General features: G+C 40.1%; 1 protein-coding gene across 13 annotated transcripts in view; it reads right to left on the bottom strand.

The window, feature by feature from the left end:
- The window catches only part of SS18 (SS18 subunit of BAF chromatin remodeling complex), a 92,756-nt gene that overhangs the window by 33,831 nt on the left and 41,294 nt on the right, over positions 1-17,631 (bottom strand). For 8 of the 13 annotated variants that reach the window (XM_070050361.2, XM_070050365.2, XM_070050363.2 and 5 more), the window contains 2 exons: positions 10,841-10,994; positions 5,225-5,446 (listed from right to left, as the gene is read on the bottom strand). In XM_070050361.2, the coding sequence (XP_069906462.1) occupies positions 5,225-5,446; positions 10,841-10,994 (376 nt within the window). The remainder of the gene's footprint in view (positions 1-5,224; positions 5,447-10,840; positions 10,995-17,631) is intronic. The other 5 variants (XM_070050368.2, XM_089305227.1, XM_089305228.1 and 2 more) reach the window with 1 other exon arrangement.

The following is a 17,631-nucleotide window of genomic DNA, read 5'->3' as shown; positions in this document are numbered from 1 at the left end:
TTGTCTCTCAGGGTGTAATTTAGCAAGAAGCTGAAATCAGGAACAGAGCCAGGATTCAAACACAGGTAGTATGATAAAGAGATGCCAGTGTTCCAAGCAGTGTCTTAACCACTATATCAAACACTTGCCCCAATATTGAAAAACAATTTATTTACTTGAAAGACAAAGACAAAGATGGAGAGAGAGAGAATCTTCTATCTGTTGGTTCATTCCCCAATGGCCACAACAACAGGGGTTGGGCCAGGCTGAAGCTAAGAGCCTGGACCTTCCGCGGGATGCCCACGAGGCTGACAGTAGTCCAAGTACTTGGGCCATCTTCCACTGCTTTCCCAGAGAGTTGAATCAGAAACAGGACAGCCGGGACTCCAACTGACACTTATATAGGATACTGGTATTATCAGGCAGTGGTTTAACTTGTTATATCATAACCCCCACCCCTGCCCAAATATTTTAAGTATCCATATATTTTATCCTTACAATTCTATTTCTAGAAGTTATCCTACAAAGATCTTGCACAAGTACTCTAAGATACAGGTAAAAATGTTTGCTCCAGAAGTCTTTGTAAGAATAAGACTAGAAATATCAAAAGTAGGTACAGTTTTATTAAATATGATGTTACTTCCATATAAAGAACATCTTAAGAATGAGGGAAATATATAGATACTGACAGCAAAGAGGCAAAAAGATACATATAGGGCCGGCACCGTGGCTCACTTGGTTAATCCTCCACCTGCGGCGCCAGCATTCCATATGGGTGCCAGGTTCTAGTCCCGGCTGCTCCTCTTCCAGTCCAGCTCTCTGCTGTGGCCCAAGAGGGCAGTGGAGGATGGCCCAGGTGCTTGAGCCCCTGCACCCACATTGGAGACCAGGAAGAAGCACCTGGCTCCTGGCTTCGGATCGGCACAGTGCCGGCCGAAGCGGCCATTTGGGGAGTGAACCGATGGAAGGAAGACCTTTCTCTCTGTCTCTCTCACTGTCTATAACTCTACCTGTCAAATAAATTAAAATAAAAAGATACATATATTCTACCATATACATAAGCACAATTAAATGCTAAGCTTATTTCAAGTATTTCTGCTTAGTACATCTCTTATCATTGCGTAATAATAATCCACTGTGTAATAATGTAATATAACACTCTCAGCTGTGATATATATTCTTTGTCCTATGTACTTATATAATGAATGTGACCAGTTTTGGTACTGAAAGAAAAACGTTCTATTACCCTAACCAAGCCTCTGGATCAGTCTAACTAAAGGGCACACTAATACAAAGTGTGTTACTCTATAACCATCATCATTAGCAAAATACATCAAGAGTTTTTTAATACTATTAGAACAAAACTAAAATCAGAAATTAGTGTGGCTGAAATTACACAAATAGCTGATAAACTAATGCTCTTTGTTTTTTTAAGTTTGATTATTCTAATGAACAAATGTTATAGAAACTGCAAACATCCATCATTTCACTTAATCTTCTTAGTTAAGTAGACACAGTCAAAGGTACTACACACAGTCAAAAGTGCTACACACAATAAATCACAGGGCTAAGACATGAATCCAAACTGGAAAAATTTTACACATGGAACTTGTAAAATATATTCTTTATAAATATGGCAATTTGTGAAACTCCTCACATTTGAATGTTACCAGTAAACTTTTGTTAAAAAAGGAAACTCACAACTATGAATGCCTGAGAATGAAAAATATGATTCTATCAAATACATCTTCAGGAAGCTCTTCTATACTAATTTGACTTTTCCTATTACAATGAATATACTTGTTGCTTTATTAAATAAGTATTTTTTAAAAACTTTGTCTTTCCACCATATAATGACAGTTGGTTCCAATTCCTATTAACTGAAAAAATATGTATGGGCATACCTCAAGGCATTTTTCTAGACACCAGGAATGTAGGTAGTAGTGAGCAAAAAAGACACACCTCCTAGCTTGTTAGGGCTTTCTGAGTCCCAGTGGAGTTAATGTTCCAAATGCAAATAAAGTTTACATAGAAAGATTGTGGTTTGCTTTGAACACAGGTTTTACTCTTGCAGTACAAAGTGATAATCAATGAATTCTTTCTAGGTAACTGAAAATAACATGGGAAATACATGTTGGATTGACTATTATATTTAAGCAACACTATGCCAGTCTTTTAAGACACAAATTTACTTAAGAACATGCTAGCTAAACATTTCACTTGGAAGTTAACAGTTCTTCAAGTGCACATGGAGGAAAACATTCTGCTTAACCAGTAGTTTAGCTGCTGAAGAGAACACTTAAGTTCTTAATTCACAGACACAGGTAAAAACACTACAAATGAACTTAAAGTAGATATTGATGAAGTGGGGAGGAAGGGAGAAAGAAAGAGATCTTCTATCTGCTGGTTCACTCCTCAAAAGATTACAACAGATTTGGGTCAGGCTGAAGCCAGGAACTCCATCCTACTCTCCCATATGGGTGGGTAATGTCCAAAGTATAAAGCCATCTTCTGCTGTCTTCCTAGGTGCATTAGCAGGTAGCTGGACTGGAAGTGGAACATTTGGGACCTGAGCCAACACTCTGATACAAAATGGCAATGAAGCAAGGAGCAGCTTAACTGGCTGTGCCACAACACTGATCCCCAAAACACAACATTTAAAAAAACAGTAATCGGTATGTAAGTTTAAAACAAAAAATTCTTATAAACATTTCAACTCTGAATCAGTAACTATTTCCTATATGTATCTTGCTGCATGCATTATTTTTTCCTCTTCAGATCTCATGTTGTATCAAACCATGTGACAGCAACACCCATGTTCACGCGCACCCTCTCTTTCCTTATCTGTAAGTTTCTAAAAACTGTGCCACTATTACTATAGTTGCTGTCAGAATCATTATCAATTTTATGGTTCTTTTTGCTCATAATCAAACTGTATGGAGAAGCATCTGAACTCCCTTCAGATCTAGCATTATGTGGATCTGCTATTGCTTTTGAACCTTAAAACTGACCTAATTTAAAAAAAAAAAAGATAATATTCCATCATAGGCACAAATAATTTTGAGTGAAAATATGGAGCCAGTGTCAGTTCTGTAAAGCTATATTAACTGTCAGTTTAGTGTATATCTCATAAAAAAATAAGGTGCCTAAATTAATATTTTAAAACCATGAAATGTGATTTCATCATAAATGATTATCAATAGATTAATTTCCTTTCTCTGAGTACACTTTAGTGATCTGTTTTTTAATCATCAAAACCTAGTAAATTTTATTAGAAACATACTTAATTCTATTTTAAATCCTTAATCTCACATTCTGCAGCTGAAATAGCTTTAAAGTGGCAATACACAAAATGTTTTAACAATTACCAGAACAGAGCACCACTTACAGAGCATTACTTTACTCAGTGATAAACTTGTACAGTAGCACCTCCATTGAACATACTAAAAATAAACTACCTAAGCACTACCTTAAATACTGAAACACAGCATCAGAAAACACCCAAATAAATCAATAGAAATTCATATAAATTAATACAACCTTACTAAGTAAATTAAACCACACGACAGTGTTTTTTAAGAGGTTGAGTCTACACAGATAAAATTTTATTTTTGGGGACTGAGCTATGACGTAGAGGATAAAGCCGCCACCTGCAGCTCTGGCATACCATATGGGCGCCAGTATGAGTTCTGGCTGCTCCACTTCCGATCCAGCTCTCTGCTATGGCCTGGGAAAGCAGTAGAAGATGGCCCAACTCCTTGGGCCCCTGCACCCATGTGGGAAACTCGGAAGAAACTCCTAGCTCCTGGCTTCAGAACGGCACAGCTCTGGCTGATGCAGCCATTTGGGGAGGATGAACCAGAGGATGGAAGACCTCTCTCTCTGCCTCTGCCTTTCTGTAATCTGCTTTTGAAATAAATAAATAAATAAATCTTTAAAAAGAATTTTTATTTTCTGTATTTCCTAGTTCTGAACCAAACTGCTTGGTTATTCAGTGATAAGCTTTAAGAAGCAATACAGGGAGGCTGGGACTCTGGTCCAGCAGATAAAGCCACAGCCTGAAGCACTGACATCCTATATAATGGTGCTAATTCATTTCCTGGCTGCTCCTCTTCCAATCAAACTCCCTGCTAATGCACCTGGGAAAGCAGCAGGCAACCCCACCCACATAGGAGACCTAGAAGAAGCTCCTGGCTCTTAGTTTTGGCCTGGCGCAGCCCTGACCATTGCAGCCATTTGGGGAGTGAAGCAACAGATCTCTTTCTGTAAGTCTGTCTTTCAAGTAAACAAGTCAATCTTATTAAAAAAAAAAAAAAAAAGAAGAAGAAGAAGAAGAAGAAGCAATATAGGGGTTGGTGCTGTGGCACAGAGGGTTAAATTACCATCTGCAGCGCCAGAATCCCATATGGTTGCTGGTTCAAGTCCCAGTTGCTCCACTTCCAATCCAGCTCCCTGTGAATGTGCCTAGGAAAGCAGTGGAAGATGACCCAAGTTCTTGGGCCCCTGTCCCCACATGGGGGACCTGGATGAAACTCCTGGTTCCTGGTTTTGGCCTGGTCCAATCCTGGCCATTGTGGCCATTTGGGCAGTGAACCAACAGATGGAAGATCTCTCCCTTTCTGTCTGTCCTTCTCTCTAACTCTGACTTTCAAATAAATAAGTAAATCTTTTTTTAAAAAAGCAATACAGGGGCTGTACTGCTGTGTAGGTTAAGCCACTGCTTGCCATGCTGGCATCCTCTATCAGAGAGCCAGTTGGAGTCCCAACTACTCTGTTTCTGATCCAGCTTCTTGCTTATGTACCTGAGAAGGCAGTGTAAGATGGCCCAATTACTTTAGTTGCTGTCATCCATGTGAGAAATGTGGCTGGAGTTCCTGGCTCCTGGCTTTGGCCTGAACCAGATCCAACTGTTGCCAACAGATGGAAGATCAACCTCTCTCTCTCCCCCTACCGACTCTATCATTATCTTTCAAATAAATATATAAACATTTTTAAATACAATATAGAATCCTAAATAACTATCTAAAAGATATAAAAATAAATCAGCTTAAAAAGTCAAATATAGCCATTTAATTTCTAAGGGTAAAGAAAAACAATGAGATTTAAACTACTATCTATTTCCATGTTCCCTTTTTTAGGGCATGAATGTCACTTCAAATTCATATTTTTATGAATCTGCTAACTCACCAAAAACTTCCTAGGCTAATAGAGCACAGTAGTCAAGAAGGATATAAAGCTTAGTTACCTTGGTTTGGCTGCATATTCATATTTGGCCTGGGGCCATAGTTTCCCATTGGTTGCCCCTGACTCATTGTCATCTGATTCTGTACTGGCATGCTCTGTGATGATGGCACGGAATGGTTGTAACCTCCCATGGATCCATGGCTACTTGAAGGCATATTCATGGAACTGTTTGTCATATTGAGTTGATTAGGTCCAGGTCCCTGCATAGGCATATGGTTAGGCCCTTTGAAGAAAATGATAAGGACCAAAATATCAAAGTTAAACAGATGATCTATATAAAAGTGTCTTTAAAAGTTTTTAATTTTTTATATTATAATAATAGTATCAAACAATAATTTGAGTACTTGATCAATAGCAAAGTAAATGGCTGACACAAATAACAGTAAATACATGAGGTAGATGTTACATCTATTTCACAGATTAAGAAACTAATGATCGGCCGGCACCGCGGCTCACTAGGTTAATCCTCCACCTGCGGCACCGGCACCCCAGGTTCTAGTCTCAGTTGGGGTGCCAGGTTCTGTCCTGGTTGCTCCTCTTCCAGCCCAGCTCTCTGCTGTGGCCCGGGAAGGCAGTGGAGGATGGCCCAAGTGCTTGGGCCCTGCACCCGCATGGGAGACAAGGAGGAAGCACCTGGCTCCTGGCTTCGGATCAGCACAGGGTACTGGTCATAGTAGCCATTTGGGGGGCGAAGCGACGGAAGGCCGACCTTCCTCTCTGTCTCTCTCTCTCTCTCTCACTGTCTAACTCTGCCTGTCAAAAAAAAAAAAAAAAAAAAAAAGAAAGAAAGAAAGAAACTAATGATCTAAAAAAAGCCAGGAACATTCTAAAGAACAGTAGAGAGCCTAACTTTATAAAAGGGCAAAACAGGGCCAGCACCATGGCATAGTAGGTAAAGCTGCTGCCTGCATTGTCAGCATCCCACTTCTGATCCAGCTCTCTGCAATGGCCTGGGAAAGCAGCAGAAGATGGCCCAACTCTTGGGCCTCAGCAACCAAGTGGGAGACCCAGAAGTTCCTGGCTCCTGGTTTCGGGTCAGTGCAGCTCTGGCTGTTGTGGCCAATTGAGGAGTGAACCAGAGAATGAAAGACCTCTCTCTCTCTGCCTTTCAAATAAATAAATAAATCTTTGAAAAAAAAAAAAATGAGAGCAAAACATAGAAAACCAGAGTGCAGTACTGGCACACAAATTAACAAACTAACAAATTAATGGGCAAGTATAGTCTAAAAATAGACTCCAATACATAATTCAGTAAATGACAACTGTCATGATATTAAATATCAGTGGGCATCAGAAAACTAATTGTATAAATGGTGTTGTGACAACTAGGCAGAAATCTAGAAAAAAAAAAAACAAGTTAAATTCGCACTTCATCCCTTCCACTAAAACTAATTCCAGATGGCTAAAAAAATTTAAATGTTAAAAAACAGTAAGAGAAAAAAAATCATAAAAGATAGTTTCAAAAAGAATTTTTCAAATAATCTTGATTTGCAAGAGCATTCTTAAGCAAAAAAAAAAAAAAAAATAGAGAGCCATAGAAGACTGATAAATTACCTAAAATTAAAATTGAGGGGCTTATGCCCTGGCGCAGTGGGTTAATCCTCCACCTGCAGGGCCAGCATCCCATGTGGTCGCCAGTTCTAGTCCCAGCTGCTCCACTTCCAGTCAAGCTATCTGCTGTGGCCTGGGGAAGCAGCGGATGATGGCCCAGGTCCTTAGGCCCCTGTACCCACATGGGAGACGGGGGTGAGGAGGGAAGGGCCTCTTGGCTCTCGATGGACATTGCAGCTGTTTGGGGAGTGAACCAATGGAAGGAAGACCTTTCTGTCTCTCCCTCTTTCTGTTTGTGACTCTAATTCAAATAAAATAAATAAAATCTTTAAAAAATAAAATAAAATTGAACAAAAAAGTACCAGAAATATCACAGACCAAATTAATTATTTAACATAAAAGTAAAAGACCACAAGTAAAAACATGGGCAAAGGACAGGAACTTCTGAGTTTACATAAAAACCACGAAAGGATTTACAAACATAAAGACCCACTGCTTCTCTTATAACAAGAAAGACAAATTGAAATTATAAGAAGGAATTCTCATCTTTTAGATTCTCAAAAATCAAAAGTTTTGATTCAGCCATGAAGAAAGTAGTATTTTCATACATTGTTGAGGGAACACAAATGAAATAAGTACCATTTTCATAACAGAGCAACTTGGCAAAATCGTCCAATTTTAAAATGCATATAAGCTTTAATCCAGCAAGCCCCACTTCTCTAAAACAAAATGATTCGTAAAGGTAAGAGCTATATGCCCTCTGGCACCTTTTCATTGTTTTTTAAATTTTTTAAAAATTGCTATTGTTTTATTTATTTGAAAGGAAAGCGACAAAGTGAGAGGGAGAGGAAGAGACAGACAGAGACAGAGAGACAGCAAGAGAGAGATCTTCCATCTGCTGTTTCACTCCCCAGATGGCAACAGTGGCCAGAGCTGAGCCAGGCCAGAGTCAGCAGCCAGGAGCTTCATCTGGGTCTCCCACGTGGGTGCAGGGGCCCAAGAACTTGGGCCGTCTTTTGCTGCTTTTCTCAGGCACATTAGCAGGGAGCTGGATCGGATGTGGAGCAGCCAGGACATGAACAAGCATGCATATGGGATGCCAGTGTCTCAGCAGCAGCATTACCTGCTATGCCACCATGACAGCCTGGGTACCTTTTAATTCTTGTTCCACAGGCATGTGTTGTCAAGTGTTTTAAAAAACATCCATCACTTTTTTAAAAAAGGAACTTAGGAATGATGTTACTTGACCAAGACTGAAGAGCACATGGCATAGCAGTTAAGATTTGGGACATCCAAATTACATATAGAAGTGTCTGAGTTTAAGCCCCAGCATTTCCATTAATGCACGCCCTAGGGGAGACAGCAGCAGTTGGATCCCTGGCGCTCCCATGGGAGACTTGGAATGAGTCCCCAGCTCCTGGCTTTGGCCCATCTATTATAGGCATTTGCAGAGTGAACTAGCAGACAGGAGTTCTATCTCACCTCTATTTCTATCTCTCTGTCTGCTTTTCAAATACTTAAAATTTAAGATAAACATGATATAAGTAACTGCAACTTAGATTATAAAGTATTGAAAACAAAGCTAATAAGAGCCTAAAGACAAAACTGCACAAAATGGCTGACTAAATGCTATGAGGAATAAATAAGGAAAACATAAGTTACTGGCCTTCCAATTTTTCCTAAACTTAACTATAACTCTTTTGTTTTGGAAGGTCTATCATATTCTGAGGAAAACTTGGGTCATAACTAGTTGATAATCTCTGACTTACACAAGTTGGGACCTACATTGTAGAGAAGCGGTTAAGCTGCCTCCTGCTACACCAGCATCCCTTATAGGTATGAGTTGTTCCACTTGTGATCCAGCTCCCTGCTAATGGCCTGGGAAAGCAGAAAAAGATGGACCAAGTGATTGGGCCCCGGCATCCATATAGGATGCCCAGATAAAGCTCCTGGCTCCTAGTTTCAACCTGGCCCAGCAATGGCCGTTGCAGCTACTTGGGGAGTTACAGTAGATATCTCTCCATCTCTCCCTCTCTCAGTCTGTAACTCTACCTTTCAAATAAATAAATAATTATTTTACAAAAAAAAAAATGACATTGTCTTAGATTGTCTAAAATAAATAAATAAAAATAAAACAATAGACAAGTACTCCAGATGGCCTTACACAAGAACCAAAATGTGATGTTAACAGTAACACTACTGCTGCACAAATGCTTCTTGGGTCTTAGGTTTGAAAGTTACTTGGATAAGTCAAAATTCTAATTAAAGGTATTGCCATATAAAGTCACAAAATTCCTAACTAGCTAACCTGCACTTGCATTACCCTTCCAGTTCTAAAAATGATATGTCCTGTGAGCTAAATGTGGATTTGGCAAAAGCTTTCTCCTGACTACAAACTGAAAAGCAGTTATGTCTTCATTCCTACCTCCATTCTGGGTGTGGGCCATCAATGCTGCAAGTCTTAGCAGAAATAGAAAACAGTCACTGAAACATCATTTCCTTCCTATATGATCAGTCACAAATTAATCTTCTATAACCCAAGTTACTTTGCCTCTTTTGCTCCTTTCTTTTGCTTTTAACACTTTTCATCCATAGATGCCAAAGCTACCAACCAATACAATTACCTAGAAAAGACACTACCTAAGGATGCTAATTAGTAATTTTAGTAACAAACTGTCCTGTTGTATCTTTTTAAAGATTTATTTACTTATTTGAAAGGCAGAGCTACTTAGAGGCAGAGGCAGAAAGAGAGAAAGAGTGTGAGAGAGAGAGGGAGGGGGAGAGAGAGAGAGAGAGAGAGATCTTCCATCTGCTGGTTTATTCCCCAAATGGCTGTAATGTCCAGAGCTGAGCCAATCCAAAGCCAGGAGCCAGGAGCTTCTTCTGGGTCTACCACACAGGTGCAGGAACCCAAGGACCTGGGCCATCTTCTATTGCTTTTGCAGGCCATAGCAGAGAACTGAACTGGAAGTGGAACAGCCAGGACCTGAACCGGCACCCATATAGGTTGCTGGCACTGCAGGAGGCAGCTTTACCTGCTACGCCACAGTGCCAGCCTCTGTCCTGTTATTTTAATTAACTTCCATTGCTGCTAACTGTATAATATTTTCTTTCAGTTAATAAAAATAACATGTGTCTTTAGAAAGTAAAAATATTTTTATATTAAATGTGAAGAATATTCCACCAAAAATGGAGGTCATGGGTTTTTGCTGTTGTTACTAAAACAAAATAACTGAAAGGTACTTTCAGATTAAAAATTCAAACCAGCAAAAGGGAACTAATAAGTATATGGTGGTCTAAGAGATACTATTCTCATGACTAAACTTAAAATAGATAAATAGGAAAGAAAATGGATCATTATGTGAAAAATGTGTATTATGAAAAAACTACACATGGACCTCAAAAATATTTTTGCACCAAAATAAGCACTTTTAATTCCATTTTGCTCTGAACATTCTGAAGTATCTCATCTAAGGAAGCTTACATTATTTCTGAGCTTTTCATTTTTCTTTAAAATCAGTTCTGAAATTTATGTTATCCTATAAACATATGTATTAACCAAATTCTACATTACCTTTCAATAATATCAATGAGATACCATATATACTAACACTTCTGAAACTGCTATTTCTTTCCCCCATGTGTTTTTTTCCAGTGATACTGTTTCTGGAATCAACACATTTTTAAGTAAACAAAAATTCAAGGAAATGTTATATATAATATCTTTTTATGAACAGATTTAATTCTTAAGCCATGGCGCAATGCCTTTTTTTTTTTCCAAAAAGCTTCTAAAGCCAACTGTATTGCATAGTTTCAGACAGACTAAATTTAGCCGGTTCTGTTCATCAGAGGAATGCTGTGTGTCAGCTACATCAAAGCCCAAGGGCAGTCTGATAAACACTGAATACAGGTCACGTAGCTCTGTAGCTAACAAACTCTAAGAGAGCTTGTACTCGGGGGCATTCAAAGCAGTTTTGTCATCAACAATCTAGTATCCCCTGAGCCCCCATGTCGTTTCAGTTGCTAAGCAACTCTGGTGTTAATGTCTTAGAGGAGAAAAACTTACCAGGCATCTGGCCGTTCATCTGGTTCTGCATGTGTGGTGCAGGAGGACCCCCACCTACCATTCCATCTGAAGGCATGTTGTGAGCGCGTGGAGGTGGGGGAGGGCCGCTCTGATTCATCCCTCCAGGACCCATAGGCATATTCTGTGTGGGTGGCTAAAAGAAGACAGTTTGGTAAACCAAGAGAAACAGTCAGACTAATATATTAAAGATGCATATGGTATAACAGTTGCCTATATTATTAAACTGAATAAGAACAAAAACACAAACGCATGTCAATTTCTTCTAAGGCATTCAAACCACGGATTTATTAACATCATATTTAATACCCTCAAAAAACTTCAGAAGACAGTACAAACATAGAATATGAGCACCTCGAACTAAAAGTACACCACAATTAAAGTATTTTACTTTACAAAATCTCCGTAATGAAAATACAATTAACACTCATATAAAAGCAATTCACATTTCTTAATCTAACATATCTATTGTTATTCAAATTGTTTAAAAATTTATTATTCACATATTTAGGTCTATCTTTATTAATGGTGGATATTTACATAAAAAGGTTCAGTAAACAAAAAACCATAAAAGTACCAGAAGTCTCAAAATGTGGTGTCTTTTCTACTGTTAAGAGTGAGGGGGGAGTGGTAAGCAAAGGAATGTTTTAAAACAGAGGCAAGAGTTCAGCTCAACATTTTTGTGCCGACTACTGCTAGAGACTGGAAACATTACTGATGGCCTCCAAGGGTACAGAGACAGCTGCCTCAAAAGGATGCCTTTGGCAAATTTCCTAATGAAATTGTGAAGAAAATCACTGACTAACCTTGAGAGTTCACAAAAGGGCAAAAAGAAAAACACAGATACAAGATGATCTGCAACACCTGGCTCCCTTCTTGGGGGATATTTTGAAGGAGAAAGCAAATAGTTAGTTTCTTTCCAAATCCCCATTTTTAAGCCTGCAGAGGGGAGAGAGGCATTATTCTTTGCAGATTTACTTCCGCTTTCTTTCTCAATGTTCTGCACATAGTGTCCATTCCTATAACTTTAGTCATTCTCATCCTCCCACATTTTTGATGGCCAGTTAGTTACTGTGTACTTTTTCCAGATTTTAGACACACAATTTCCCTGACACAGTTAACAGATACACACTGTTCATTAAACACCACTCAAATCTCCCATGGTTCAACATCATTAACATTTACAGAAATAACCAAATGCTACTGCAACAGCACCCATTTAAAAATCAGCATTTTGGGGCCAGTATTGTGGCACAGCAGTTATACTAACTGCAATGCTAGGGACACAAGTTCAAGTCCCAGCTGCTCCACTTCCAATTCAGCTTCCTGCAAATGGCTTGGGAAAAGCAACAGAAGGTGGCCGCAGTGCTTGGGCCCCTGCTACCCACGTGAGAGTCCAGGAAGAAGCTCCTGCCTCCTAGCTTCAGCTTGGCCCAGCCCTGGCCATTATGGCCATTTGGTGAATGAACTAGCAGATGGAAGGTCTCTCTTTGTCTCTGTAACTCTTTCAAATAAATAAATAAAATAAAAATCAGAATTTTGGCACTGGTGTTGTGGCACAGCAGGTCAAGTACCTGCCTGCAATACCAGCATCCAATACAGGTACTGGTTTGTGTCCCAGCTGCTCCACTTCTGTTCCAGCTCCCTGCTAATGGCCTGGGAAAAGCAGCAGAAGATGGCCTAAATGTTTGGGCCTCCACCACCTCATAGAAAAAGGACATATGCACCAGTCATTTTAGTTCTTTGCCTGAAAGTAAATCAAATTCCCTGATGGACTCTACCCCTGCATTCTTTCAGGAGACCAGTTCAGTCCCACACCTTGTACTCTTCCCCACCCTACACTCTGAATTTTTTTCCAAGTTTGAAAGCCCATGAAAATCCTATAAGAAACTCACCTTCAACTACTGCCCCACCCCATCCAGACCCTTTGTCACCCTAAGATGTAAGAGGCCGAGCCCACTAGAGGACTGTGCCCTCTTCCACATATTCAGTCTGTCTGTACCCTGGCAGTTGGACACCTCTGCAAATTTATTTTCCCTTGAATACATTTGTTTTGGCTATGAGTTCATAATTGTCTCTTCCCTGTTCAGTTTCCCTTTTCCTTACATTATACACATGGGAGACCTGGAAGAAGCTCCTGGCTTCAGCCTGGCCCAGCCTGGCATAAGCTAGGGAATCAACCAGCGGATTGAAGACCGCTGTGGCGTAGCAGGTAAAGCCACCGTGACCTGCAGTGCCGGCATCCCATATGTGTGCCGGTTCGAGTCCCGACTGTTCCACTTCCAGTCCAGCTCTCTGCTATGGCCTGCGAAAGCAGCATAAGATGGCCCAAGTCCTTGGACCTCTGCACTTTTGTGGGAGACCCAGAAGAAGCTCCTGGCATCGGATCGGCACAGCTCTGGCCATTGCAACCAACTGGAGAGTGAACCAGCAAATGGAAGACCTCTCTCTCTCTGCCTCTCCTCTCTGTGTATAACTCTTTCAAATAAATAAATAAATCTTAAAAAAAAAACAGTGAACTCATTTTCTTGTACTTGAACTTATAAAACATACTTACTGGCTATTACCATCATTATAGAGTAGCTCGTATCAAACTACCCTTCCTACTAATTAAAGTCGTAAAAATCTAGATAAAATGTAAAAGCTTGTTTATAGTCACTAAACAGCAACTAACAAAGAAAGTAACAGTAGGGACTACAACTCCTGCAAGAAAGGAAGTGTGTAAGGCCAGCTCTACAATTACCTTAGTTTTTTCCTAAGTTTCTTCTGTAACAGGGGAATAGAGCCCAAATAGAAAGCATTATTCCTACTAGACTGAGAAAAAAGCATTAGTTTTTTTACTATCACAAAGCAGAAAATGAAAGAAGAAAATCCCAGAGAGAAGGAATCACAAAGATAGGAGATGAAAAAGCTGAGCAGATTCCGGATGCTGTCCTCTGCGAGGGAGACAAAGATTGGAGTGTAGGCCCCACCAAGTTAGAGAGGTCTTCACAAACAGCTCAAGCTACCTATTGAGACTTCAGAAAAGCCTCACTTTAGATTAAGGTCAAAACTGAAATAGGCTAACCCTAACAATTCTTCTAATCAACCCTCAATAGACTTAAGGTGATCTCCTAGTACTTTGTATACCAAAGGAAAACATAATCCTCTCTGGAGGAAAATAACATAAACCAGAGCTTCTGTAATTGTTCCTCCACAATATCTGGTGTTGTATTAAAAATTACAAGGCATTCTAAAAAAAAAACAGAATAAATGGTCAAAACCTAGTAGGATGGTTATAACAATAACATGAAAATAAAAACTACAGAAAACAAGTATTGGCAAGAATATAAAGAAACAAACTCTTATATGCTGGTGGGAATGTAAAAGGGTACAGCCACTGTGGAATACTATTTGGCAGTTCCTCAAAAAGTTAAACATACAGTTACCATATAATCTAGCCAGTCCATTGCTGTTACATATTCAAGAGAATTAAAAACACATATTTATGGGACCCGCATTGTAGCATAGCAGGTAAAGCTACCGCGGGCAATACTGACATTCCATATGGGTGCCATTGCTCCACTTCTCATCCAGCTTCTTGTTAATGAGCCTGGGAAAAGCAGCAGAGGATGAAGAAGTCATTGGGCCCCTGCACCCATGTGGAAGACCCAGATAAAGTTCCTGGCTCCTGGCTTGGGGCCATTTAGGGAGTAAACCAGCAGACAGAAGACCTCTCATCCCCTCTCTGTAAATGCTGCCTTCCAAACAAAATTCTTTTAAAACCCCACATATTCATATAAAACTTGTACACAAATATTCAAAGTGGTATCATTACCTTGAAAGAAACAAAAATATGTCAAACAACTAATTTTTCACCAGAAATAATGAAAACAGAAGGTAATAAAATGCTACCTCTAAAGCATTAAAAAATCAATCATGGGCCAATGTGGTGGCACAGTGGGTAAAGCAGCCACTGTCACACCAGCATCCCATATCAGAATGCTGGTTTAAGTCTGGGTATTCCTATTTCAATTCGGCTTCCTGCTAATGTGCCTGCGAGGGCAGTGGATGACACCTCCACATACTAAGATGCCTGTGGTCTCTCCAAGTGGAAGACCAGAATGGAGTTAATGGCTTCTAGCTTTGGCCTAACCCATACCTGGCTATTGCTGACATTTTGTAAGTGAACTAGTAAATGCAAAATCTCTGTCCTTCTCTCTCTGCCGCTTCCAATAAATAAATAAAGCTTTAAAATAAAATCAACCTAGAATTCTATACTAAGAAAAAATATCCTTCCAAAACAAAAATGAAATAAAGGTAGCTTCATGTGAACAAAAGCTAAGAGAACTTGTTACAAAAGAAGAGATTTCATCAAACACAGAGTGGGAAGAGTTAAAGGAAAAATGACAAAGTAAAGCATCACCTTACTAAGAAAATACTGGCAGGGTAGGCACCATGGCATAGCAGGTAAAGCCACCACCTACAATGCCAGCATCCCATATAGGCACCGGAGACCTGGAAGAAGCTCCTGGCTTCAGCCTGGCCCAGCCTGGCCAAAGCAGCCATCTAGGGAGTGAATCAGCAGATGGAAGACCGCTGTGGCATAGCAGGTAAAGCCACCGTGACCTACAGTGCCGGCATCCCATATGTGTGCCGGTTCAAGTCCCGACTGTTCCACTTCCAGTCCAGCTCTCTGCTATGGCTTGGGAAAGCAGCATAAGATGCCCAAGTCCTTGGACCTCTGCACTTGTGTGGGAAACCCAGAAGAAACCTCTGGCTCCTGGCTTCGGATCAGCAGAGCTCCAACCATTATGGCCATCTAGGTCTTCCATAAGAGCAGATGAAAGACCTCTCTCTCTCTGCCTCTGCCTGTCACTCAGCCTTTCAAATAAATAAATAAATCTTAAAAAAAAATATTGGGTATGGACATTTGGTCTAGGGGTTAAAGATGCCTATGTCTTATATGCATATTGGTTTGATACCCATCTCAAACTCCTGACTCCACCTTTTCCCAGACCATCCAGCAGCGAGCTGCATCAGAAGTAGAGCAGCCAGGACACAAACCAGTGCCCATAAGGAATGCCAGAGTTGCACGTGGTTCCTTTACCTACTGTGCCACAAAGCCAGCCCCATAAATATTGCTTTCTTTAAAATATATTTACTTATTTATTTGAAAAGCAGAGTGACTGAATGAGAGAGGGAAAGACAGAGATCTTCGTCTGCTGCTTCACTCCCCAAATAACTGCAGCAGCCTGGCTGCTCCAGCCAAAGCAAGGAGGCAACAATTCCCTCCAGAAACCCCTCATGGATAGCAGAGCCCAAACACTTCAACCATTTTAGTAGAGAGCTGGATGGGAAGCAGAACAACCAGGACTGAAACCAGAGCTCTGATACGTGATGCCAGCATGGCAAGTGGCAGCTTAACCTGCCATCCCACAACACTGGTCTTATTTCTATGTATTTCCACAAATAATAGAACATGAAATTTAATGGTATACAAAAAATCAAATAACTAGAAGTAAACAACATGAAATATGCAATACCTTTACATTGAAACATTGCTGAGAGAAATTAAAGAGTTTACTAAACAGAAGAAAATATGATCTTCATTCACTGGAAGATTCAATACTGTGAAGATAAACAGTTCCCCTGATGTGGACCTAGAGATTCCATGCAATCACAATCAAAATCCCAGTATGCTTTTCACAGAAATTCACAAGCTTACTGTAAAGTATATATGGAAATGTAAAAGACTTAGCATTCAAGACAATCTTACAGAACAACACTATCAGATGTGAAGACTTAATATAAGCTAAAATAATTAAGACGTGATTAGTGTAAAGATAGACAAACTGACCTATAGAACAAAACGGTTGAGAAATAACACACACATATGGTCAAAACAAAACAATTTACATTCAGTGGTGAAAAAATCATTTTTCCAATTAATGGTATGAATCAATTGGCTATGTGATGAACAAAAACGAACCTTGTGAGGCATGTGTTGCTGGCACAGCAGGTTAAACTGTCACTGGAAAGACTGCTTTCCATTTCAGAGTGCCTGGTGCAAGTCCCAGCTACTCCTCATTTTAGGTATATGATGGCCCAAGTATTTTGCTTGGTGGGAGACCCAGATAAAGTTCTTGGCTTCTGGCTTCAGTCTAACCTAGCTTCAGCTGTTGTGGGCATTTGAAAAGTGAACCAATAGATAAAGATCTCTCTCTCGCTCTTTCCTCCCCTCTTGTCACTCTGACTTTCCACTAAATAAACCTTTAAAAGAATAATGAATCTTAACTCCTAGCTCAGATCATACACAATTTAGTTTGCAATAACTCATGGATAAACAAATGTTTAGAAGAAAATACAGGCATATACTTGAGACCTTGATATATGAAAAATTTCTTAAACAGGATACAGAATTACCCATTTTTATTTTTTATATTTTTATTTATTTTTGACAGGCAGAGATAGACAGTGAGAGAGAAAAAGAGAGAAAGTCTTCCTTCCGTTGGTTCACCCCCCAAATGGCTACTATGGCCAGCGCGCTGCGCCGATCCAAAGCCAGGAGCCAGATGCTTCTTCCTGGTCTCCCATGTGGGTGCAGAGCCCAAGCACTTGGGCCATCCTCCACTGCCTTCCCGGGCCACAGCAGAGAGCTAGACTGGAAGAGGAGCAACTGGGGACAGAACCCAGTGCCCCAACCAAGACTAGAACCCCGGGTATCAGTGCCGCAGGCCCCGGTGTCAGCCAAGAATTACATATTTAAAAAAAAAAAAAAAAAACACTGGTGA

Source organism: Oryctolagus cuniculus, chromosome 10, assembly GCF_051225735.1.
Source record: "Oryctolagus cuniculus isolate XC-2025 breed Fujian yellow rabbit chromosome 10, ASM5122573v1, whole genome shotgun sequence".
Classification (NCBI taxonomy): Eukaryota; Metazoa; Chordata; class Mammalia; order Lagomorpha; family Leporidae; genus Oryctolagus; species Oryctolagus cuniculus.
This window is presented reverse-complemented; position numbering and strand designations above follow the sequence as displayed.